This window comes from Sus scrofa, chromosome 12 (assembly GCF_054392235.1).
Source record: "Sus scrofa isolate SSC_HxYL_T2T_F1_AM1 chromosome 12, Sscrofa_HxYL_maternal_Yorkshire_Landrace_v2.0, whole genome shotgun sequence".
Lineage (NCBI taxonomy): Eukaryota > Metazoa > Chordata > Mammalia > Artiodactyla > Suidae > Sus > Sus scrofa.
The window spans coordinates 4,357,176-4,382,772 of record NC_139394.1 but is presented as its reverse complement, the minus strand read 5'-3'; the positions used below and the strand labels follow the sequence as shown (position 1 = coordinate 4,382,772).

General features: G+C 61.9%; 1 protein-coding gene across 4 annotated transcripts in view; it reads left to right on the top strand.

Annotated features, from left to right (window-relative positions):
- SEPTIN9 (septin 9) overlaps positions 1–25,597 on the top strand; it is a 151,872-nt gene that overhangs the window by 70,532 nt on the left and 55,743 nt on the right. For 3 of the 4 annotated variants that reach the window (XM_084983705.1, XM_084983706.1, XM_005653856.4), the window contains one exon: positions 11,491–12,132. In XM_084983705.1, the coding sequence (XP_084839831.1) occupies positions 11,491–12,132 (642 nt within the window). Of the gene's footprint in view, positions 1–11,490; positions 12,133–23,631; positions 23,728–25,597 lie in introns of those variants that run through there. The other variant, XM_084983707.1, reaches the window with a different exon arrangement.

The following is a 25,597-nucleotide window of genomic DNA, read 5'->3' as shown; positions in this document are numbered from 1 at the left end:
GCAGGCCAGCTGTGTGGCCAGTTCAGGGAGGCCTTGCAGAGATGGAGTGAGCCCGAGTGTCCTGCGGCTGCAGCAGAGACCCCAGGCTGGGGGCCCACGCACGGTTCCTAGTCCACAAAGTCTGAACTCGGGAAGTGGGCAGGGCTGGTTCTTCCGCCCAGCCCCTCCCCCGCTCCCGGGGGTGCGGCCCTGCGGTCCTCGCGCCCTGGGCAGGTAGGCACATCCCTCCAGGCTCTGCTCCCCATGTGCCCACGCCCGCTCTCATGAGGACACTCTCTCAGATGTAGAGTCCTTCCTAAACCCAGGATGATACCATCAGGAGGCTCCAAGTTCCATCTGTGAAGACCCTCTCGCCTAACGAGGTCCCAGGCACGGCTTCCGGGGTTAGGACACGGACCTGTCTTTTGGGGGGCGAGAGCCCAGTAAGGCCTGAGAGAGGGTCCTGGAGTGGCCTCGCTCAGCCCCCAGCGGGTCCTTGGAACAGGTGGGCGGCCCCAGGAGCCCCTTCCAGAATCGTCTCAGTGTCCGCTGTGGCCTGTCCCCCACAACCAACCCACATCCTCCTTTCGGTTTTCTGGACCCCTTCTTCTCTGCCAAGCGCCCCCACGTCTCTGAGGGTAGAGACCAAAGCCTCTTGTGCCTGCAGGGCTTTGCGGCCGCCCAGCCCGCTTGGCCAGCCGGGGTCATGTGCTGTGACCCGCTCCACTCCTCGGAGGCCTGGGGAGCAGCTGGACTCGGGGGCGCTGCTATGATTGGGGCCTGAACCCTGCTCCCTGGGGTCACCGTCCCCTGTAATTAGGCCAGAGCGCCTGTGAGCTTGGGCAGCCCCCCTCCTGCTCCCGCCCTCGGGCCACAGCACGGCTCCCTCTGTCCCTCTGTCCCTTCACTGGGCCGAGCGGCCCCTGGTATTAGGCTCTTTTTCTTTTTGCATTTTCTGAGTGTCTCTGCCATTCCCCGCAGCAGGCAGCGGGGTGGTTGCTCGGCCCCGTGGGTCGGGGACGGCCGCCCCCGCTGGGCTGAGAACAGAGAGGGGAAGAGGCGTCCACCGGGTGGACCGTCCCACTGGCCACTGACCTGGCAGCCCGGCCTGGTGCCCTGGAGCCAAGACTGACTCCAGCTTTCCCAGGGTGTCCTGGTCCCGGTCTGCGTCAAGCCCGGTGGCATGAGAAAGGACCGGCAGGGGACAGCGGCTGTGGGCAGGCCCGCTTGTCCGCAGCCTCTCAGTGGAGCGAGCTTTGGGCTGACCCTGGTCCGGGGTCGGGGGCCAGGCCGCGTGGCATCCAGGGCACCGCCCTCCTTGGGACCCTCTTGTTCAGGGGCCAGGAGGGGCTGTGCTCAGACCTGGAAGCAGCATCTCAGTTCTCTCGTCCAGACAGGACCCCCTCCCCTGGGGGTGTCTGGGGCAGCTGGAGGAGGGGGCGCAGATTAAAGGGCTCTGTGACCTCTGAGCCCTTGGCGCTGCAGCCTGTGGCTTCTGGTTTTGAAGTGAGTCCCCTCCCGGGCTGCCTCCTCTGCTCCTCTGCTGCCATTTATCACGGGACCTTTGACCCTCAGAGGCCAGCGAGGCCCTCTGTCCCCTCCCTTCCCCCCGAGGCCACCGCACCTCGGCCCTCCTCCTGGGCCTGAGAGGCCCGGTCACCGCCCGCCTGCCCGGTGTCCCCACCCCGGGTCAGGACATTCTTCCCCTATCTGGCCCGCATCTCTGCGCAGCCCTGTCCCAGCAGGGAGAGCCCCCAGCTGGCCCGAGACCTGGGAGGACAAGTCCTTCCCAAGGCACCCAGGTCCCCTAACTTTAATTTTGTCAAGAGAAGACGGAAGTCCAGTATCTTAGGGTGGCTGTTCCTGGTGTCACCAGAACCCGGGGGCCCGGAGCAGGGGTTGGGGGGCAGCCGGAGCGGGGGTTGGGGGGCAGCCGGAGGGAGAAGAGGCCCCAGGCCGGGAAGCGGCTTCCTCGAGCCTCTGTTGTGGTTTTTCTCTGTGTGGGGAGATTTCTTGGAGCAGAGGTTGCTCGGTGGCGGTCCCGTGAGGCCCGTCAGGGTTTCTGCTGTCAGACAGCTCCCCGATCCCCAGAGCCGTCACCCCAAGACCCTTCTCCATGGAGGGAGGGGAACACCAGTAAGGAACCCGCCTTGGGTTAGGCCGACCAGGTGACTCCTGGCCCCGATGGGGACGTGGTTGGGAGTGAACAGGGTGCCCTGACTGATGACACTGGAACAGCTGCGAGCTGGGATGTCCCAGGTGGGCTGGACACAGGGGCCCTGCCCCAGGAAGGTGTGGGGGAGGCTCAGGCCAGGGGGCGGCCAGCAGCAGGAAGGGGCCGCTGGGCCAAGGCCTCGGCAGCTGTGCAGGGCCGGGGTGAGCCAGCGGCTGACCGGGCCGGGAGGGGAGCGGCCCCTTCCCGCCAGCCAGCCCCATCCCTCGGCACTGCGTGCCCTCCCAGAGCTGGTGATTCACCGCAGGAAGAGGCTCCATTCGGCATCAGCAGAGGCGGAACGGAAAGGCCCGTGCTGTGTTCTGTTGCTGTGCTCGTTTCCTGCGGCTGCCCAGGGCCTCCGTCTGGGGGGCTTCAAACCATGGAAGTGGGGTCTCCCAGCTCCGGGGTCAGAGGTCAGATGTCAGGCGTGGGCAGAGCTGGGCTACTGCAGCCCCTGGGGGAGGGTCTGTCCCAGGCCCGTCTCCCCGAGTCTAGTGACAGCCGAGACCCTTGGTGTCTTTGGCTGCTGGATGCATCACTCCGTCTCTGCACGGCCTTCTCCTTGCCTGTCTCTGTCATCGCGTTTGCCCCCCCCCCCCTTTTCTCAGGCCAGGGGTCGAATCAGAGCTGCAACTGCCGGCCTACATCACAGCCACAGCATCTCGGGATCCAAGCCTTGTCTGTGACCTACACCACAGCTCATGACAATGCCAGATCCTTCACCCACTGAGCGAGGCCAGGGATCAAACCCGCATCCTTGTGGTTATGAGTCGGGTTCATTACTGCTGAGCCCGATGGCACCTCCAGGGCCCACCCTAATCCAGGGCAGTCCCACCTCGTGATCCTTACCTTGATTCCATCTGCAAAGACCCCTCTCCACGTCGCTTTCCCAGGCCCCGGGAGGTAGGACTCGGACACACCTTTGGGGGCTGCCACGGGACCGTGTCCTCTGCAGACACCGAAGTTCGGAAGCCCTTGTAAAGGAGTGGACAGGACCCATCCTGGATGGCTTAGACTGTGCGGCCAGGCCGGCCGGGACTGGGGCTGGTTCCGCCGGCATCCTCGCCGGCCGGGGTGCGAGAGCTTGTTCTGGGGAGAAATGAGCACAGTGAGCTTGAGGACGCAGATTTGGAATCCCGAGGCCCAGCTGACCGCAGCCGCCCCTGGGCCCTCTGCCCGAAGCGGCGGTCTCGTTCGTGTCCCGAGTTGAGGGGGCCGGGGGTCACCGGACTCCCTACGGCCTCTGCACTCTTTTTGTGCCCGGAAATGTCACGAGCAGGAAGGGCTGCGTGGAGGGTCCCCCGTGTGCTGAGTGGCCGCCTGGGAAGGAAGGAGGGGGCTTGCTTGTTTCTCTTGGCCCAACTTGGGACCCCAGCTGGCGGGCACAGCGGGCCTCCTTCACACATGGCTGTTCCAGGGCGGGGGCGGGCCGGGCCTCCTCGGGGGAGGCCCCCCGATGCCCGCGTCCTAACAGCCCAAGGAAAAGTCAGTCATCAGAGTGAATTGGGGGCCGTGGCGGAGGGGTTGACCTCACATTTTTACGGGGGTGGGGGGTCTCCCCGGGCGTAGAGACCCTTGGTGGACCCGCGGTTCTCAGGGACACTGTGGCTTGCCCTGAGCAGCCCCTCGGGGTTAAGCAGAATTGGCTGCGCTGGGTCCTCCTTGCCCAGAGGACCAGACCATCGATGGGGGGACAGTGCAGGCTGTCAGGCCAGGGAGCGGGGGCTGTGTGGGCCCTTCAGGCACGTGTGCAGATGAGCTCGAGGCGGCTGGTGCCCTCAGCCACCGTGCTGGCTCCTGGCCCCCAAGCTAGAGCCAGAGGCAAATCGGGGCTGGCACCTCTGCGTTCCTAGGCTGTCTGACGTCGCAGCACAGCCGGGGGCCTGCCTGGGGAAGGCGGGGCACGGGGGGGGGCTCTGAGCTGTGGGTGCCCGTGGGCCGTGCCTCCTCTCTTCCTGTCTTTGGACTTTGCCTTTGGCTGGGCCACGGGCCACCCCCCGCACTGCTGACCGGGCTGCGAGCCACCCCCGGCCGGCCCACCAGTCCAGGCCCCGCACAGCCACGGTGTCTATTTTAAGCTCTTCCTTCTGGAGGGTTTTGCTCCCAGAGGACACCCCCTCCCACTCTCCCCATTTGTGTCCCCCTCCCTGCCCCGAGCCCGCCTCCCCCACCTGCCCTCCTGCCCCTCCCCATCCCCCTCTGAGCCCCCAGAGGCAGCTCCTGAGACAAGGATTCGAGGGATGGGCGATCCCACGTACTCCAGAGCATGGGAACGAGACACGGAGAGGAGGCTCAAAGGCGTGCCACCACGACGGGAGGGGGGAGCTGCTTGGGGACTCTGCGACATGCCCCCAGAGCCATGCCAGCGCCCGGGGAGGGGGAGCCGGTGTTTACCCTCCAGTTTCTGGCTAAAGGCAGTGGGCCTGGGGAGCAGTGTAACCCCTTCCTGCCTTCAGGGCTTGGGCACTGGGTGGGCGCCAGGAGATGCCCTCGGGCACAAGGGCAGATACTGGCCGTGGGCGTGGTGGACGTGGGTAAGGCAGGTTCAGCTTCGGCCTCCGGTGGGGTATCCACACAGGCACGCGTGCTCACCTCCCCAGAGTTGGGTCGTTGTTTGTAGTTATACCAGCAACAGTCACAATGGCTGTGCGAACACCGCTGTGTCCATATCTGCAGCACGACAGACGCAGAGCGTGGGCCCAGAGGTGACCGTGGTCAAGCTGCCCCCTGTGCGAGCCCCTGCGTTAGGTCCTGAAAGCAGCAGCCCCATCCGCATCTAGGCTGCAAGGACCCCCACCGCCCCCGCGTCCGGCTAGCTCTCAGCTCCTCGGAGGCATGTAGGGCCTTTGTCCTGTCCTGCCCTCTGCCTGGACTTGTCCCCTGGCCTTGTCCTGCCCCTCTTTTCCCAGTGAATCCGCCCTTTTGCTGGGATCAAGTCTGGCTTTTGTGGCCTTGGGCTTCTTTCCTTTGGAGGAGTTATTGCTTCAGGAACCAGCCCGTGGGTGCACCTGCTGCCCTGGAGGACGCCTGTCCCCGCAACTGCAGCCCCAGCTCCCTGCTGCCCTCACAGGAGAGTGAGAACAGCGGGGCTGCGTCCAGTCCACCCCAGTGGCCGCAGGTGCTCGGAACTCCCCTCTGCATCCTGGTGGCCGTGGGCTTACCTTTAGGGAGGGTTGTCGTATAGACTCAGGCCAGGGAGCAGGGAGGTGCCTTCCTTTTGTCCTGCATCCTGAGCCCGGCTCTCAGGTGTCCTCTGGTTCTCTGGACAGAACCCACTTGCTGCGGCCTGGAAGAGACTCACTTTGACCATGGCCGGTGCTCCTGGAGCCTGAGCCCAGAGTCGGACCCCTGAGCTGGGTGGCGGCCACGTCGTTCCTCCCAAGGGGACTGACCATGGCTTTGTTTTGACCTTGGTTTCCAGCATTTTTGTTTTGCATGACATTTGTCCCAGGCTGGAGCAGGGCTCTGTGGCTCGCCCCCATGTCCCCTCCCCAGACGCAGCAGGAAGTGAGCGGGAAGGGGGACAGGACTGCGGGCAGGCAGCCTGCGGGCCTTCACAAAGGGCTCTTGTGTGCCGCGCATTCCTCCTTAAACAGGCCCAGATCCAGGCCTCTCCCGCGCCGACCCCCAAGGGCAGGCGGGCGGCCTGGCCCCGTAGCCGCTGAGACTGTAGGTGCTCGATGGAGGGGAGAGGCCGGGCTGGAGCCGCCGCGACCCACACCCTCCCCTCTTCTCAGCAAGGTTTGTGTTTGAAGAGCATTGTGGATGGTTTGATCTCCTGAAAGTATGAAGCGACCCACGTTCACGCAGGCACGTTGGGACAAGGCAGGAAAGTGCGATGACGTAAACAGGCACCTTAATTCCATCCAGAGGCGGCCTTTCCCTCGCGTGTGCGTGCGCCCTGCACATGTGTGTGCGATGAAGTCAGGCCCCCGCGGACGTCTCTCTGTCCCTCCTGTTTTGCTTGGTCTTCTCAGCGTTTCTCATCTTCAGGACGTGATTTTGATGACTTGGCAGGACTCGGCATACGGGTTTAGAAAATCTGCGTAAACGTGAATTGTTTCCAGCATTTGCTGTTTTCGTGCTGATGCAAACATCCCGGACATAAATCTCTCCATACGGCTGCTTATTTCCTGGGGGTTGCTTCCCAGCGCTGGGCCAAAGGGCATGACAGTCTTTGGGCTCGGGGTGCTCGAGGGGGAGGGCCCTGGGGAGCAGGCGAGGTTCTAGCCTGGCTTGGCCGGGGGGCATTCTTGTTGGGGAAGTGGTGTGAGCAGAGGTGACATCCTCTGGGGGATGGCAGTCACTTTCCCTCCCAGGGGCCGTGTGGGGACCTCCCAGGACAGGCTGGCCCCACATCTGGTGCCCGCAGACAAAAGGAAGCAGCCCAGCGCCGCCCCCCGCCCCCTCCGCAGCCCCACCACTGCCCAGTGAAAGGCCACTTTTCGGCCCAGTCCATCCCCTCGGACAGCTGGACCTCAGAGCTGCCGTGGGGTCACGTGGGGTCTCCCACCTCCAAAATGACATGCTCAGGAGCGCTCTCGCCAGCTTCCACGGTCCCGTGGGCACCCTGGGCTGCCTCCCTGCAGGGAGGGAAGAGGAATGCAGTGAAAAAAATCCGCCCTGTGGGGTGGGGGTGGGGTATTCCTGTTCTCCATCAAGAAAACCGAGAGTTCAGCCCTGGGGAGGGAGGGGCGGCCGTGTGTGCGTGTGGGCAGGAGCTGGAGCCTGTTGGAGGGCTCCCATGCGGGTCGGGATGCCAAAGGACCCTGGCCTGCTGGCTTCGCCTCATTTCCCCAGCTGGGTGCTGTTTATGTCACAGTGTCCTCCTTAGAGAGGCAGCTGCTCCTGGGGTGTCCTTTGCAGAGCCTGCCTCAAAAAAATGGTCTCGTTTCATCACCAAATGTTCCGGTGTAAAGCTAGAGCGGTGTCTTTCCTGCGACACCGTCCCCCTCCGAGGTTTGTGTGATTCCAGGAAAGGGAAAAGGAGGCAGCTTCTCCTCCTGGGATCCCTGAGGGCAGCAGCTCAGGAGCTCAGCCATGCTTTCGTCGGTCCATCTGCTGGATGTTTTGCTGAGTGTGATTGGGGCCGGGTGCAGAGTCGGGGGGACGGCCCCAGCGGGCAGGCCCCCCGACAGTCTTGCAGCCCAGAGGTTTCATCCTTTTAGTGATCTCTGAGTTAACTTCTTGTGGCTGCTGTAACAAATGACCGCAAACAACAGAAATTTACTCTCATGTTTCTGCAGGCCTAAAGTCCAGAATCAAGGTGTCGGCAGGGCCAGCCTTCTCTAAAAGCTCTAGGGAGTCCCCCCGGCCTCTTTCAGCTTCTGGTGGCTCCGGGCATCCTGGCTTGTGGCTGCATCACTGCAGCCTCTGCCTCTGTTGTCACCTGACCGTCTCTGTGTCTCTTGCTCCCTCTGCGTCCTCTTCTAAGGACATTTATAGGACCCAGAGCCCCTCCTAAGCCTGGGGTGGTCTTGTCCTGAGCCCTTACCTCATCACATCTTTTTTGTCCTTTTAGGGCCACACATATGGAGGTTCCCAGGCTAGGGGTTGAAGCGGAGCTGCAACTGCAACCTACACCGCAGCCACAGCAACACCATATCTGAGCCGCCTCTGTGACCTACACCACAGCTCACGGCAACGCCGGATCCTTAACCCACTGAGCAAGGCCAGGGGTTGAACCCACGTCGGATTCGTTTCTGCTCAGCAGTGACGGGAACTCCCTTACCTTGTTACATCTGCAAAGACTCTTTTTCCAAATGAGGTCACTTTCACAGCTTCTGGAGGTTGGGACTCAGACGTACTTTCTAGGGGGATGCTATTCAACCCACTGCAGAACCTTAGAGAAAAGTGTGGCTTCTGAGGCTGGAATGGGGTTGAAGGCCTCGTGCCTCCCTGTCCTGCGCCCCTGCTTCCAAACCTGTGATCCGGTCTGGCCTTTAGTTTGTGCAGAAGAGGAAGCATGTGAGCCCCCAGGAGGGCTGGAGAGCTGGCTCGTGGGGTAGTGGGGGAGAGGACCTCGGGCTGTCTTCCCAGGGACCCCCCCCCTGCCCTGAGGACCGTCCCAGCAGACGGGGACGGCCAGGGTGACACGGAGGGTGTGGTGTGAAATGCACGGGGCCAGAGCAGGCTTGGGGAGGAGGCAGGAGTGAGCCTGCCTTTCGGGGGACGTGAAATCCTCGGAGCGGGTGGGGGAGTGGCATAAGCCCTGCCAGCCCTGGACATTCATTTGCCGAGCAGGGACCGTCCTGCTGGTGGGAACAGGCTAGACTAACGGGGTGGCGGTGCCGGGCAGCAAGTGTGGGGATGGATGATGGAGCTGGATGCTCAGCGTGACCCAGTGTGGGGCCAGGGGCGGCACGTGCCAGGAGAAACGCAGAGCTGGCGTTCCCTGCTGCCTCGGCAGGTTAAGGGTCCGGCATTGTCACTGCTATGGCTTGGGTCACTGCAGTGACATGGGTTCAATCCTTGGCCTGGGAACTTCTGCCAAGAAAAAAAAAGAGAGAAAGAAACACAGAGCAGCCAAAGAGAGGAGAGGGTGGTGGTTGGGGCGGGATGGTGCATTTTATGTGGATTTGGGGTTCCAGGGAGCAAGCCGGCTCTGGTCAGCACTGACCTGGTTCACACTCATCACTAAGTCTGGACAGCAGGTGCCCGAGTCAGGGAGCCCTTGGCTTCAGTACCGGGTCTTAATTTGTGGGTCGAAGTTGGAGGTGCCCTCAGATGGGCTCCCCAAGGAGGGGTTCTCCAAACGGGGGCTGGGGCGGACCTTGCCGGGACTCCGGGAAGAGGTGGTCTTATCTCGTGGGCAAACCTGGGAAAAGACGCTCATCCACCTGGTTCCTGTTCTCCCAGCTCCGCCCCAAGGAACTAACACAAGGACGCCTGGAAATGCCTGTGCCCAGATGGACGGGAGCCACCATCAGGGACCGGTGGACAGCGCGCTGGGGCAGGGGTAGACCAGATGCCTCGGGAGGCCCTGGGACCTCTGAGAGGGCACAGTTCCGGGCATCCAGCCTGGACTTTCTGGTCATTTTAACAGGCACTTGACCTCTCTCCGGGCACTTCGGTGTGCACCCTGTAGTTAGCTTGCTGGCCAGCCCCTGGTGGAGTCCCTGCACGGGTACCTGCCTGCTGCCCTGGCCATGCAGAGTATCCACCCGAGGTTGTGGCAGGGCCCATAGACTGAAGGCAGCCCTCGTAGTGTTTTTTAAAGGGGTTGTTTTTCTTGGTTTATGCCAGCATTTAAAAACTAGGGAGTTCCCGTCGTGGCGCAGTGGTTAACGAATCCGACTAGGAACCATGAGGTTGCGGGTTCGGTCCCTGCCCTTGCTCAGTGGGTTAAGGATCCGGCGTTGCCGTGAGCTGTGGTGTAGGTTGCAGACGCGGCTCGGATCCCGCATTGCTGTGGCTCTGGCGTAGGCTGGTGGCTACAGCTCCGATTCAACCCCTAGCCTGGGAATCTCCATATGCCGCGGGAGCGGCCCAAGAAATAGCAACAACAACAACAACAAAAGACAAAAAAGACAAAATAAATAAATAAATAAATAAAAACTAGGAAGTTACGTTTAAAATCCAGATTTCCAGATTTTCTGAATCTAGAACTCTGGCCTCCCTGGGCCCACATCCCAGCCTGGTGGCAGTGACGCTCAAAAGCAGATGTGTCCCCGAGAAGGTGTGTGGTGCCCTGCCCGCCCCTGAAATCTACACAGCTCCCTCCTTGGAGGGCGTTTCCCATCCCCGGAGGGCCTCTGGCGTGGTTGAGCTTTGCAGCCCAGGATTTTGTGCCCTCTGGGCCTGCCCAGAAGGAGGGGTGCCCAGGGCTTTGAGAGGGTCCCCCAGAGTGCCACATTTGGGGAACTTTACACAACCAGGTATCAGAACTGGGGACGCTTCCCCCCACATCCAGAGCACACATTCCCCTGGCCACCCACCCATGCAGGCGCCCCCCACCCCCCCATGCCCGGGTCTTCTGAAGGAGGCACTGCCCACGGGAGAGACTGGGCTGCGTTGGACTTTGGAGGAAGGAGACTAGAGGTGGAGCTGCCCAGAATGGCCCTGAGAGCTGGTCTTGGGGGCTAGGGACAGAGATGGCGGGGTCCCACCTCATCCCGGGCTCCTGGGGCTGCGAGGCGAGGTGCAGAGGGGGCGGGAGAGGCGTTGTGGGTCTCTGAGGGCCGGCTGTGGGCCCTGCAGGGGAGGAGCTGGTGAGTGTTCCTGCCACGTGGCCCCTTCCTGTTCTGTCTTTGTAACTGGGAGCAGCTGGTTCTCGTTTGTGGCGCGGCTGCAGGGACCGTGGGGATGGATGGCGGCTCCCTGGGCACTGTCCTCACCGCCTCGCAGGAGCAGATCCTGGCCGAGATGGGGGGGCGCTGGACACATTGCCTAAGCACCAGGCCTCAGTTTCCACCTCTGTATCAGGGGGTTGTAGTATTATTTACACCGTGGGCTAGGAGGGGAGTCAGTGTGGTTGTGCACAGTAACAAGCCCAAGGCTTGCCGGTGTTACAGGGGCCTGCACTGGGAGTTCCCGTCCTGGTGCAGTGGCAACGAATCTGACTAGCATCCGTGAGGACGCAGGTTCGATCCCTGGTCTCGCTCAGCGGGTTAAGGATCCGGCATTGCCATGAGCTGTGGTGTAGGTTTCAGACACAGCTTGGATCTGGCGTTGCTGTGGCTGTGGTGGAAGCCAGCGGCTACAGCTCCGCTTCAACCCCTAGCCTGGAAACCTCCATATGCCGAGTGCGGCCCTAAAAAAAGAAAAAAGACCAAAAAAAAAAAAAAAGTTCCCGTGCTGGCTGTTCATGCTGTTATTGATAGGATGGTGTCATTCCCGTGGGGATTCTGATTGGTTAGGTTGTGGCTGTTGTTATGGGGGCGTGGTCCCCCCACGGCTGCTGGCAGTGGTGGCGTTTGCTGGTGGTGTCTGTGTTGGGTGCAGGTGAGGGATGCAGAGACCATGACAGGAAAGAAATCGAAGGCTCCGCTTGAGCCAGAGCATCCTTATAGAAAGTGTAACCGGTGGGGCCGCAGCCCCAGCCGACACGGAGGTCAGAGGACATTCCCCAAGCTTCAGCCCTTTCTCTCTCTCCCAGAACGAGTGATTGCTGGTGTCTCAGTCCCCTAGCAGACTGTCCCCTTTGCTTGCTGAGGGTGGAGGACGGTGCAGGAGTCTCCCCGGGGTCCTGGCTGCAGCATCCCCGCCTGCGACTTCCCAGGATTCCCCGTTAGCAGGATGCGCCCCGTGGTTCCGGAGCCCGCTGCTCATCATGTTCTCCTCTCTTTACCTTTCAGCCTTGAAAAGATCTTTTGAGGTCGAGGAGGTTGAGACGCCCAACTCCACCCCACCCCGGAGGGTCCAGCCTCCCCTGCTCCGGGCCACCGTGGCCAGCTCCACCCAGAAGTTCCAGGACCTGGGTGTGAAGAACTCAGAGCCCACGGCCCGCCATGTAGACTCCCTGAGCCAGCGATCCCCCAAGGCCGCCCTGCGGAGGGTCGAGCTCGCGGGGCCCAAGGCCGAGCCGGTGTCTCGGCGCACGGAGATCTCCATCGACATCTCGTCCAAGCAGGTCGAGAACGCTGGCCCCACCGGGCCGTCCCGGTTCGGGCTCAAGCGGGCTGAGGTGCTGGGCCACAAGACGCCAGAGCCCACCCCCCGGAGGACGGAGATCAGCATAGCCAAGCCCCAGGAGGCAGCCCACCGGAGGGTGGAGACCCCCAGCTCCAAGACCCCCGAGGCGCCCGCCGCCCCCGCCGCCGACGCAGCCCCCAAGCGGGTCGAGATCCAGGTGCCCAAGCCAGCCGAGGCGCCCGCCTCCCCCATCCCCCCCCAGACCCTGGAGAATTCGGAACCCACGCCGATGTCTCAGCTGCAGAGCAGGCTGGAGCCCAAGCCCCAGCCCCCCGTGGCTGAGGCTCCCCCCAGGAGCCAGGAGGGTGAGTAGCAAGGCACCTGTCATCTGTGCTGGGTGGTTGGGGGCGGGCAGCTGGCTCTGCCCTGGGGTCTGGGGCTGGATTGGATTTCCCAGCGCTGGGCCACGCTCTGGGCAGCAGGGACCAGAGGACCTTCAGAGGTCCCTTCCAGCCCGGGTGTGCCGGTCTGTGTCTCCCCGAATGAACGTGACCCTTCAGAGGCACCGCGTGCCAGGCACGGTGGGGCCGGTGTTGGGACGAGGCCTGGCTGGTGTCTGGGGAGTCGGGGGGAGGCCGTTGCCTCACGGTCATCGTTGGTCCAGGGCCTTTGCCTCCGGATGCGGCCCCTCCCGGGGTGAGGGGTGCACACGCGGCCGAGTCAGAACGGAAGTAGTTGGGGAGACGGGGTCATCGCCACCCAGATCTCGGTGCCCCCGGGCGCTGGATCCCCAAGGGGGTGGTCCTGCTCTGGGGGGCAGGCAGGGGGTCCGCTCAGGGTGGCACTGGCCTGGGCCGTCAGGGCTGGCACATGTATAAGAATCCTGCCCAGCGCTGGCTGCGGCTTGGGCAAGGACCGCAGGGACCAGTCGGGCCGGCTCTGTCCAGGGAACAGGATGTGAACAGCCGTCGAGGAAGCGCGCGGGCGGTGCTGTGGGAGCTGAGGCCTCCTCAGCTGAGTTTTGGAGCGTGAAGGCTTCGGCCAGGCGCAGGGGTGGGGGGTGGGAGGATCCCGGCCGAGGCCGCGGTCAGTCCAGGGGTGTTGGGGAGGCTGGTGTCTGGGGCGGGGCTGTGCGGTGTTTCTGGGGAGAAGAGTTTCAGCCTCCGAGCTGGGCACCAGCGCCCGGACCCGCAGCCCCTCTCTGTGCAGATGGGAGTCCGGCCGTCCATGGAGAGGTCCGTGGGCCCGCGAGGCTGTCCTTCCACCCGTGGGGCTCCTCGAGCTGGGGGTCAGCGTGTGTGTCCGTCACGTGTGTGCATGTCTTATTGGCTGGGTGGGGAGGGGGCTCCCTGAGACCAGGGCTCTCGGGCTGAGAACCTGTAGGCGCATTTGGACCACGCGGGGGTCGGACAGATGCTGCAAGGAGGAAGGATGCTCGGCTTTGGGGGAGGCGGCTGACTCCAGGAGGAACCTTTTCCTTTATAGCAGCTCCCTGGAAGTCACTGTGGGGAGCCTGGAAGTTACAGGGGCACGAAGTGGGCTGGGAGGAGGAAGGAGGCCCCCTGTGGCCTGGGGCTGTGGCCCTCCCTTACTCGGCCTTGGACTTGAGGCCCTGGGCAGGTCTGGGTGCAGGGCAGGGCCTTTCTGATGGAGAGGTGCTCCCCGAATCTATTGCAGTGACTTCGGAGGGACCCCAGGTCTGAGTCCGCCCCCCGCAACCAGCCCCTGGCCTGAGGCTCTGTCCGCTGTTCCCTCCTTCCCCTCCTCTGGTCTCAGCCTGTCCCTTCCCTCCAGGCACAGATCTGTTGTCCCTCGGCCTCACTTCCTGTCCATCTTTCCTGCCCACCTGACACTCCTGTCGCCTTCCTCTCTTCCATGGGGGGCTGGGTTGGGAGCTCCTGGAAGCCCCCCAGCTCACAGGTCCTGCTCTGACTGTCCTCCCGGGCTCACTACCCCTCACCCCTGAGGGCCAGCTGGTGCTGCATCAGGGAGGTGGAGAGCTCTGTGCCCTCCAATGAGACCTCAGCCCTCCACCTCCGGGAAGCCTTCCAGGCTGTGACTGTGGGTGCAGAACAGGGTCTTCTGGGACCTCAGCTGAGCTGCTCCTAAAATGACCTCCATAAAGCCCAGCACTGATGAAATCCATGCCTACACTGAGCCCTCACTGCCCACTTACCCAGCCCGCCCCCCGCAATGGATTCACTCTCTTGTCCAGCTCGTACCTCCCCTCTCCCCAGCTCCTTCTGCTCTGGTCCTTCATGGTCACCTTTCCTCACTAGAATTCTGCCCTGACCTCCTGATCCCCAACCTTGCTCCTCTTCACAGCACTGCTTTTCAAACTCCTATGCATCCTTCAAAGCCCGGCTCAAAGGACACCTCTCCCGCTAGCTGGAAGTAGCCTCACTCCCTCTGATTCCCGTGCCTTTTTCCATCTTCCTCATGTATAATATCATGTGTATGGCTTGGAATGTAAATTATTTGTGTATGAAGCTTTTTTCCCCTGCTAGATAATTTTTTAGCATAAAAAGAGTCCCTGGATTCTAGGTTACTTGAGGGTAGGGCTGTTGTCTTTTTTCTTCTGAAAAACTCTCAGGAGGCCCCGAGTGACTTGGGCAAAGCAGGTGCTCCATAGAACAGTGTAGGAGGAGTGACATGGGGGCGTCTGTTCTGTGCCTCTTGCAGGCGGATGCAGCGACCCCACGAGACACCCCCAGGGGCCAAACAGATACTTTCCTGGTCAACCAAGAACTCTGCTTGTTGGGTTCTCGGTTTCCAAGGCTGCTGGCCCCTGCCCCCCTCCTTCTTGTCCTCTGGGATCATTCCTGCCCCTCTCGTGGGCTCTGGTTGGGGCTGGGCTGCAGGACCCAGAACCCTGTCTGCGTGGCGGCTCCTGGCTCTGCCTCCCCCCTGGAGCCACCTCCCTGGCTCCACCGGCCAAGTTTCCCCAAGGCTGCCTTATAAGGCGGGCACTGGCCGCTCACTCATCAGTCTGGTTCTTTGCTGTCTCTGGATGCTCATTGGAGGCCGGGTGGGGGGGAAGCTGGGGTGCCCAGCAGCATGGCCAGTGGGGTGTCCCCCACTGGCGCCCAGCTTAATTTGGGGGCGTGTCACGGCCCCATCCCATGGGCCAGCTGGTTCTGAGCCATCACTTTATGTCACTCCTTGCCAGGGTTCCATCCCTGGCCCCTGTCAGTGGGTTAAGGATCTGGCATTGCTGTGAGCTGTGGCCTAGGCTGGCAGCTACAGCTCCGATTCAAGCCCTAGCCTGGCAACTTCTACATGCCTCGGGTGCAGCCCTAAAAAAAACCATCTAGAAATATTCTTGGTTGTGGGTGGAGCCTTGAGGAAGGTGCGTGTCCGGCCCCCATGCCTCTGGCGGTGGGCGTGGCTTTGGGCAAACAGGTGAGCCTGGAGCCTTCCAGGTGTATCAGGGACCCGCTGCCCCGGGCCTGTGTTAGGGGCTGGGACAGAGGAGGGATGATGTCACTTCCACAGGGAACAGCGGGGACCCCCAACAGGGCCGAGGGTGGAGGAGGCTGGCAGAGTCGGCTTCGGGGAAGTGAGTTCTGAGCCAAGTCTGAAGGGAGAGAGGGGTCAGCAGTGAAGCAGGGAGGCGGTGATGTGCCCCAGCAGTGTCTGGATGGGGTCAGAGGGTGTGGAGTGGGGGAGAGGGAGCCACCATCTGATTAGGGAGGCAGGGCAAGCTCGGCAAAGGCCCCCTAGACACCCCCCGACCCCGCCGTGTTCCCAGGACACCTCACAAACTAAGGTCCCCCCTGGCTGTCCCTGGCTGTGAGCTCCCTGGTGACTGCATCCTGTCCGCCTTCATCCCAGCCCCTGGGGGACGGCAGGAGCTTGAGAGATGCTGAGGGACTTGTATCTGATAGAGCCGTGAACTTGACTCTCGCTGTGCCTTGAGCCCTTCGCCTGCAGAATTTGCTTCTGTGTGAGGCTAGATGTCTCTCTTCTGGTGGGACAAAGGCGGGCCCTCCAGCAGGAGTGTTCCTACCTGGCTATCTTACCTGGAAGCCCCCTCTGCCCTGGCCTCCTCCCCGTGCCCGGCATGGGCCCAGAGGGCATCCAGGCACCCTCTGAACTTTGCAGACTGGGTCCCTTTCTCTTTCCCCCTTTAAGAGCAGACGCTCCCCCCCCCCACCCCCGCGCTGAAGGCCATGTGCACCTCGGTCGGCAGCAGGAGGGCCCCACGCATGGGGGAAGGAGTGGCCAGGCCCGGGTGTGTCTCCTTCAAGGTGGGCAGCGTAGGGGGCAGAGAAGCCGGAGCTTGGCCCCAGGGCCCAGGAGAAAGAGCCCGCCTCCCTCGCTGGCCTTCCCAGCTGTCTGCCAAGCCCGGCCCCGCGGTGAGGAGGAAGGAACGAGGGCCCGTCCAGGGAATGCAGCGGAGCAGCTGCGGAATGCCTTAAATAGAGCGGGCACAGCTGCGGGAGAGGGCGGGTCCTGCTCCGCCTCCCCGCAGCTCGGGCGAGGCCCTGACCACCCAGCCTGGCCCCGGAGCCCGGGCCCCTGGACACGTGGTGCTGGGCGAGGCCTCCTGGGTGCCCGTCCTGGGAAGCCAAGCAGCTGCCAGGAGAAGGGCTGTGTCTGCGGCCGCAGCCGCTCAGGCCCGGGACAGCAGCTGGAAGCCAGGTCCGCACAATGGGGCCGCTGTCCTGGCTGCACCCGCGCCCGACAGCCGCGCTCTGTGCACAGACGGCGCATTCAGCCCGGAGGAGCGGCTCGGACCCCCACCTGGCGCCCTGAAGTGCCGGCCGTCCTGTCCAGACCCCAGGTTCCCACAGGCGGCCTGCAGGGTGGTGCCATCTGGTGCCCGCAGGCCTGTGGCCACATGTGGACCCATGGCCACTTGTCTGGGGCGGGGGCGGGGCAGGGGACCCTTCTCTGCACAGGCGTTTGCTTCTTGGCTGTGTTTTCCCCATCCGGCTTTCCCTGACGGGGCCTGCGTGTGGGCGACACAGGTGTCCCCTAGAACCCCAGGGGCTCCCGGAGCTAATGGCAAAGGCAGCTCGTGTCCAGGTCTGACCTCCCCTTCCTGCTGCTGCCCCAGGCACACGCTGTGGAACCCCAGGGCTCTAGGGGACCCAGTCTGGGAATCCCTCATCTGTCCAGTGCAGTTCAGAGAGGCCAGCGCTGGTCCCAGCCAGGAATTGGGCCGAGAAGCCCCCTCTTCTCATCAACTCTCTCCTTCTGAAGTGTAACCCCAGAGGGTACAACCTGCAAACACAGAAAGCTCAAGCTGGGAGCCCCACGGGAGGCTGGCCTACGTGTTTGGGGCGGGAAATGGCCTTCAGACCCCAGGCTCCGATTCTGCCCGGCGCTGGCCTGTTGACCTGCGCCCTCTGAGTCCCTTTGCTCGTTGTCACCACGGGCCTGATTCCTCCTGCCCGGCGGCGTTAGAAGGACAGTGCTAACACGCGGGGACCGCCAGCATCTGGAGGTTGGGTTAAACCAACTCCTGAATGAAAGCCAAGTGCAGCCTCGTGAGGAACGTCGCGCGTGTCCCCCGCACGGCGCCTGTCCCTCCCCGCGCGGAGTCAGCGCCCTGCCCCGCGGCCCCGGCCCCCTCTGCCCCGCTGCCTTCTCCTCTGCCAGTTCTTAAGAGCGCTGCGTGGCCGTTGGTGGAAGAGAAAAGGTCAGGATCCCGGGCACTGTGAAGAGGGACCCTGTCCCTCGCGCGCCCCATCCCCGGGGTGGCCCGGCTTAGCGGCGGGCGCGCTCTGGGTCCTCCTGGATTCGGCACGTGTGTGTCTTCCCCCCGGGTGAGCCTGTGGATGCGGACTTGGCCCCTTCCTCTCCCCCCAGCTGCGGCCTCGTTCCCTTGCCCGGTCCCGCCGTTCTTGACCAGCTTCCCCGGGTTCCAAGGCTTCCACGAACACCCCGTGTTTGTGTTTGTGCACGTGTGACTGGGCCTTCAGGAGGGGACTTTGTGCACCAAAGGATGCAGGGTGTGGATTCCTGTTGCCCAGCTGGCCTCTGCAGCAGCTCCGTCAGTGTCTCGTTGGGACAGCCAAGGGGTGCCCTTGCCCCAGGCTGAGACGTGGAGAACCGTCTGATGGATGCGTCTGTGCTTCTCTCATCACGTGAGGGGTGTCCTCTTTGCCTCCGTGTACCCGCCTAGGTTCCCTGGGAATGGCTCATGCCTGTCCTTAGTTCCTTTTTTCCCCCAGTTGGGCTGTTAATCCTTGGGTTTTGTTTTCTTTTCTTTTAAAGAGTACTTCGTACGCCTTTGTCATAGCTGTTTCAAGTGCCTTTTGCCAGTTGTGGACTTTTACTTTTGTGTATGGTGTGTTCTTGCAGAGATTTTTTTTTTAACCCTTGGGGGTCAAGTTTATGCTTTTTCTTTTCTCTTTTGGGGGTTTACGTCCTGCTTAGAGACCTCCTGCCTTCCAAAAATCAGAAAAACAAAAAAAAATCACTCAGGTTTTCTCCTGGTGCTTTTATGGTTTCATTTTTAGGTATTGAAGTCGCTAATCCACCAGAATGTATTTGGGCTTAAATGGGAGGTAAGGATGGACGGGTCGTGCCCGGATATAAGCGAATGAGCTGGTCTGTAGCGTGGGGGCAGGTGTCTGCCTGCCATTTTTATCAGTTTGGGTGTCAGCGGCGTGCTGGCTTAGCGGAATAATTTGGATATGTTTCCTTTTTTCCTTCTGTGTTCTGGAGCACGTTAGGCAGCAGCAGCACAATCACTTCTGTGTTCAAACGTTTCAAGAATCCACCAGTGAGCCCGTCTGAGCTTGATGCTTTCGTGGGAGCCTCGTATGTTAAAAAGTTTTTTTTTTTTTTCTTCCACAGGCTTGTTTGAGTCTGGGGGTTTTTTTCTTCTCTAATTTTCTACCTTTTTTTTTTTTTTTTTTTTTTTCTTCCCTCTAGAAAGTCATCCTTTGAGCTATTTAAAAAATCCCTCAGGTGGTTCAGAGGCAGCGGTGCGGGAGGGGATGATGAGGGGCCAGCCCGCCCCTGCGTTTGCCATCATCCGTCTATGCATCTCCGTGTCTGGCCCCGGCAGTGTCTGCAGAGGGGACGTGCACAGATGGCCAGGACGGGGCCCATGTCCTGGGGATGCTCCCGGTGACACACAGTGTGCAGTGCACTGTGACAACTGTCTGAGAAGGAGGAGGGCCATGCCCCCCGCCCCCGAGGAGGGAGCCCCCAAACCTGCCATCAGAGGCTGCTTAGAGGCGGTGGGGAGACCCTGGTCTTGAAGGGGGCAGCGTGGTCCAGGCGAGGAAGGGCCCTCGGGTTTCTGGAATCCCGAGTCTGATACGGTGCAGGGAGCAGCTTTCACACTCATTTCACCCAGGAGCCGCCCGAAAGAAGTTCACTTCACACCACAAACCAGGACACACGTGTGTGGGTGTGTTTGGGTGGTGTGTATACAAATGAAATAGTCCTTCCGGGGAGCAAAAGCCTTGCTTTTCCTGCCCGCCTGCCGCTCGCTCTTGGATACGCTCGGTGCGCCTTTGCTGGGACAGTGGGGCTTTTCTGATCTTCTAAAAACAGGTCGATTGAGAGACAGCTCACATAGCATTCAGCTCATCCGTTTAACGTGCACAAGCCAATGGTTTTTAGGGATTTACAGGGTTGTGGACGGTCACCATGTCCCATTTTAAACTGTTTTCACAGCCTCAAAAAGAATCTCTGTGCCCTTTAGCTCTCACCTCCCGTTCGTGCCCCCCTCCCCCTTGGCAGTGACCGTTTCTCTGCCTGTAGGTGTGCCTGATGTGAACATTCCTTAGAAATGGTTTCTTCCACCCTGCGGTCGGCTGTGACTGGCACGGTGCTGTGAGCCTCCTCCTTGCTGCGGCCGGCATCAGGGCTGCCTCCCTTTTCCTAGCTGAGTAATATTCCGTTTATGGATGGAGCCCGTGGTTGTGTTTATCCATTCGTCCGTCAGCTGAGGGCCGTTATGAATGTATTCGTTTTAAACGTAAAACTCAGGAGCCACTTGTTTTCAGGCCCCGTTAATGCGTCAGGTCCCACGCTTTGGGACGTGCTGACTTAGATCATGGGACAGATGCGGGCCAGGCTGGGGTGGGCTGGATGCTGTTAGGGGGCTGAGCCGCCAGAGGTGTTTCGGCAGGACCCGATGAGATTTCCTGGGGATTATCATGCCAGGAGTGTTTGTTTATTCAAGAAGGGTTGAGAGCTGACATGTGCCAGGCAGCGTTCTGCGCTGAGGGATCCTGTGTTCCTGGGGCTTATGTGTTGATGTAAGGAGGCAAAGGATGAGCAAAGCAAACAATAAAACATGAAGCGTGTCACGGGTTAAAGAGGGAAGTGAGGCAGGCAAGACGGCTTGGGAGTTACCAGTGGCCCCGGGAGGCTGTGCGCGTGATGAAGGTGGCCCTGGGTTCGAGGTCGGTGGGTGAGAGCAAGAAGCACAGGGCAGAGATTAAGGCAGGGGCACGCACCTGGGGCACAGAATTTAAGGGGAGGGCACCAAAGACGTAGGCATCAAGATAAATAGTATTTTCATGCAATCTTTTTCTTTTTCTTTTTTCCTTTTTTTTGGGGGGGCCCACACCCGTGGCACATGGAGGTTCCTGGGCAAAGAATCAAATCGTGCCTACAGCTGCTGGCCACAGCCACGCCAGATCCCACACCCACTGAGCGAGGCCAGCGATGGAACCCGCATCCTCACGGATCCTAGTCCGATTCATTCCCGCTGCGCCACAAAGAGAATGGCCCTCCTTTCTTTCTCTTTCTCTTTTTCTTTCTTTGAGATTTTTTGGCTGCACCCATGGCATGCAGAAGTTACTGGGCCAGGGAGCAAACCCGAGCCCCAGCGGTGACAACAGAGGATTCTTAACCTACTGAGCCATCAGGGAACTCCCCATGCAATGTTTTGAAAAATCAAACTTATGCAAAAAACATCCTTGCTGAACAAATACCCACATTTTCAGTAAAGATGGGCCAGGAACAGACACAACTGTCCTCTCTCTTTGCCCTAATCCCGCCCTGCTGGATTTTGCTCATTATGAATTTTTTTGTTTTGCAAAAGTTTGATTTTCAAAAAATATTGCCTTGAGGTGCTCCTGTCACGGCTCAGCAGGTTAAGAACCCGCCTAGTGTCCATGACGATGTGGGTATGGTCCCTGGCCTCGCTCGCTCTCAGCCCTGAGCGAGTTGGGGTTTGAGGGGCTGAGGACTTGGAAGCCGCAGAGCGAAGTCCCTCCCGGGATGACGATGGGAAGAGGGGTGGAGTGCAGGTGCCTCCTGGGGAGCCCCCGGGACGGGAAGGAGAACAGCATCCTCCTTTAGAAAAAGCTCAGTGGGGTGGGGACAGGCTGGAGCAGTACAGTGGCCCTTCCCAGCTGTCATTTTGCTGCTGGACGCTTGGCATCTGTGCTGAGGCGCTGTCCCCGTATGTGGAGTGTGACAGGGAGAGGCCGGTCCCCTGCACACCAGAGATCCAAAGGGAGCAGGGGGGTGGGAATAAAGGGGCCAGGGAGCTCCCGGGTACCTGCTGAGAAGCGGTGACCGTGACCGTGGGTACGCGGGCAGGGGACAGGAGCTGAGCCAGCCCTGGGGGTGGGGGGAGGGCGCCTCCAGTCCTGAGTCCCTTGAAGCACGATTGAGCGCCCTTGAGACTCTGGTCCGAGGCCGTCCTGCCCACCCGGCATGACTTAGCAGCGCTCCTGGAATGGGGACCGCAGCCCAAGGGCACACCTGCCAGCCGGGCACCCAGCCCTTCACCAGGACCTCTGGCTGCATCTGCGCGCTCTCAGAGCCGCTGGCCCCGTCCTGGCCCCGGGGCTGCCTGGTGCCTGGGCTTCCCTGTCTGTCAAAGGAGGGTGGTCATAGTCCCCACCCATCAACGTGTCCCTCCTGGGTGACTTTGGTGTGAACGGCGGGGACTGGGAGCCTGACTGCCTGGGTTCGAATTCTGGCCCTGCCATCTTGACCTGAGGCCTGGGGCTGGTCGCCTCTCGGTGCCTCAGTGTCCCGGTATGGACCAGTTCCCTCTTCTGCGGGGAGGGTGGGCGGAAGGGCCTGGAGCGCCGTGGCTCCGCCCGGAAGGCTGATGCTTTGTTACTACAGTTACTATCAGTGTCGAGCTGTGCACACCGTGAGTGCTTCGTACCCGCTAGGGGTTCTTCTTACCCACTTCTGCGCGCCCTCCTGTGCCGCCCGCTTTCCAGGCGGACCGGCCCGCGATGATTTATTTGCTGGAGTAACTGGAAGAGAGAAGGGCCTGGAGCCTGAGCCCCGAGGAGCGGGGCGGGGCGGCGGAGGGGCCGTGGCCGTGGCCGCAGCACCGAGAGGAGGCAGGAAGGCCCTGGGGTAGGACGGAGCAGTGTCCCCCAAGGTCCTGGTGCTCTGGGGCAGAGGCGGCAGGGATCTGCCAACTCCACGTCATGAAATCAGAAAGGCCTTGACCCTCGGTGTGGAGCAAGATACGGGATCTTAGTCTACCTCCAGCGGGCAGAGAGTTTTCCAGAGCCAGAAAACGGTGGATGTTTCTCTTGGAAGCTGGCAGGGAGCTCCTGATGACTTTCAACCAGATGGGGGGCGGGTGTGGTCAGTGGAAAATTATACCGACGCCATTTGTTGAATCCACAAATGTTTATTATCTTAAAAATAAAATACACACAGACATGAACACACATGTCCATCTGGGGCCTTTCTTCGCTGTGCCCCAGGCTTTATTCCCCACCCGCAAATATCTGAGAGTTCCTGGTCCCGAATCCTCTTATCCTGAGGGTCGGGGTGGCCCCGTGAGAGTGAGAGCCCCCTGCGCTGGGTCAGGTGCGGGCCGTGAAGCCTGGAGCAGGGGGTGCGGTGGGTCTGCCCGCTGCGGTGTAGCCAGATGGCTCTGTCCTGTGTGAGTAGAGGGCCAGTGCGGGTGGGCGCTCGGGGGCACGGGTCCCCAGGAACACATTTCAGGTGACCTCCCACCCCTGGCACGCGGCAGGCCGGGCTGCTGTTTGCTCCTCACGCCCGGTCCCCTGCTGGAAGAGGTGGCATCCACGATCACACGCATTGGAGCCCCTGGCTCGCGGGTCGGGCTGTCCCCAGGGCACGTGGGAGTGGGTGGGCTTGCCCAGGAGTGGACATAGGTGGTGATGGAGCAGCCGGGCTCCACTGGGAGTCCCGCTGCAGGGCAGCCTCTCGTGGGTCCAGGGCTGGGGCCTGGGCTGGCCCTGCCCTGCTGACGGCGGGGGGTGGGGGGCGGCCCTGCCCGCTTGGGCCTGCTGACCAGCTGGCCTCCGGCACTGCCCACTCTGCCCCACTGAGGTCTCCAGATGCCTTGCCCAAAGCTCCCTCCTTCTCGGGGCTCCCCGAGCTGGCAGACTGCAGGTTCAGTTCTGGGTGGCCTCAGCTCAGCTGGGCCCTGGCCATCATTTGAGATCCATGGTCCTGCTTTCTGGGCTGCGCTGTGGGACAGGCCGCGTGGGGCATGTGGACTGAGACGAGGCCCTTGTGGCTGGGGGGTTAGAACCAGAAAGTTGACCAAGGAGACCACGGCGGGGTCATGGGGAAGGCTGGCTGTCACCTCCGAGGGAGCTAGGGGGTGGCCAGCCCCTCCCTGCCTCTGAGCCCCCCAGTGGCCTAGTTAGTGGGGGACGTAACACCTGTAGTCGCTGATGTCACTGGTGACCCCAGGGCATGCCTGATTCCTGATGCGACCCCTGTGACCCCTGCCCTTCTGCCCTACACAGTCCAGCAGCCCAGCCCAGGAGGGGACTCTATTTCCACCCCCAGGATGGCCCCTCCTCCTTAGTTCCGGTCTAACGGGCAGGCCTTCCTGAGGCCTGGGGCTCCCTGCCAGCTCACCTGCTGACTAATGCCCAGCTGGTGCCTGATAGGAAGAGCAGGCTCGGTGAGGACCCAGGGCTCAGGTTACAGAGGCTTGAGACACCTCCTGAAACAGGGCCCTGCAGCCGCCGCCTCCACCATCTGCTTGGATTTCAGGCACCACCGCCCCAAGTCCCTGCGAGGTGAGTTGGGGCTGGGTGCCCCAGGACCTGGGCGCCGTGGTTTTCCGGAGTGGGGCGTGGCTGGGGAGGCTGCGATGGGGGGAGGAGGAGCTAGGCTGGCGGGGGAGGGACAGCCCCACTTCTTCCTGTGGTGGCCGTGGGGGTGGTGGCTGGCCACTCCCGCCTCTTTCTCTTTCGGGAGGGTGGCTGCAGGACGGCCACGGGGATGAGCTGGTGCAGGGACGGGACCACAAATCCCTGTCCCAGCTCTGCAGGGAGGGGGTGGTTTACTTAGCGGCTCAGCAAGCGGGCTTTCTGTTCGGGAGAGAGGGCCTGGGTCAGCAAGTTGGAAACCGCCGATTTCCTTGATATTTAATTTAGCAGCAAGTTTGCCTCCGCCCAAGTCCTCGCGCCTTACCCCTGCTTGTTCCGGGCAGGTGGTTGTGCTCTGCTCTCTGCGGGTGGCAGGGTCCCCTGGCCCGTGGTCTTAGTGCCTGGCCCCCTGGCCCCCATGTTGAGTGGACGCCCCACCTGAGCCTTCGAGCCCGGCCAGACCTCAGGCTCTGGGGCGGGTGATACTGTTTGGACCCAGAAGGTCCGAGAACGTTGAGATGTGCAGCCACCCAGATGAGGCTTGGTGGGGCTGAGGCCCCTTCCCGTGGCGTGGCCCGTGGGGCCTTGGGTGGGCCCTCTGTGCTGGCCCTTCCTTCCTCCTGCCTGTCCAGACTCCTCTCTTGGTGCCCCTCCCTCGCCCCTGGGCTGACCAGACGCTGCGGGCATCTTCCCTTCCGGAGGGGATTTGGCACTGGGGGAGTCTCCAGTCCAGATCCCTGTGGGGGCACCTGGGGAAATCCTTGTCTCAGGCTGAGTACTTGATGATAACGAGCCCACCAGGGTCAGGCTAGCTTCTGGACACTCATCCCATTTTCCAGGTGAGGACGTCGAGGCACTGGGAGCTCCCGTCAGTTGCCTGAGGCCCCACAGTTGGTGGCAGTTTGTATGTGAACTGTGTGTGTGGCGCTCGCCTGCACTGCGCCCAGGGCTGGGGCCCGGGGCCCGGGCTGCATCCCTGCCCCGGAGCTTAGGCTGGAATGGGGGGGAGCCCAAGGTGCCGTGGAAAGATGAGACGGAAGAAAGGTCCAGTTGGGAAGGAGCGGCCCGGTGTTTCTCCTCTTCTCCCAGCCGCTCAGCTGCCCTGGTGTTTGGAACAAGATGGTGCTGGTCTGGGATGAGTGGGAACAGATTGGAAGTCCTGTTTCTTCCCCATCACAGCTGCCACCAGCCCAGCCCAGCCCAGCTCAGCCCAGCCCAGCCCAGCCCAGCCCAGCCCAGCCCAGCCCAGCCCAGCCCACACAGCCCAGCCCAGCCCAGCCCAGCCCAGCCCAGCCCACACAGCCCAGCCCCTCCAGCCCAGCCCAGCCCAGCCCAGCCCACACAGCCCACCCAGCCCAGCCCAGCCCACACAGCCCACCCAGCCCAGCCCAGCTCAGCCCAGCCCAGCCCAGCCCAGCCCAGCCCAGCCCACACAGCCCACCCAGCCCAGCCCAGCCCAGCCCAGCCCACACAGCCCACCCAGCCCAGCCCATCCCAACCCTCTCCAGTCCTCCCCAGCCCACCCCAGCCTGTCTATCTCATTTCCCTCCTCTATTCTGTCTCCCTAGACTAGCTGGGAGGACCAGCAGTTGGGAGAACCTGCAGGAGATGCTCTGGCCGGGCCCGGGCGGGGCTGGGGTCGGGGTGCCTTCTTGGTTGGGAAGGGGCTGAAGTAAGCCCTCCCTGTTTGTGGTCTCCTGGGTGGCAGAGGAAGAGGGGGAGACCCTGGGCCGTGGCCCCTGCCTGCGGGGTTTGCTCCCTGGCCCTGGAGCCGGTCCCCGCGGGCCCCAGAGCCTGC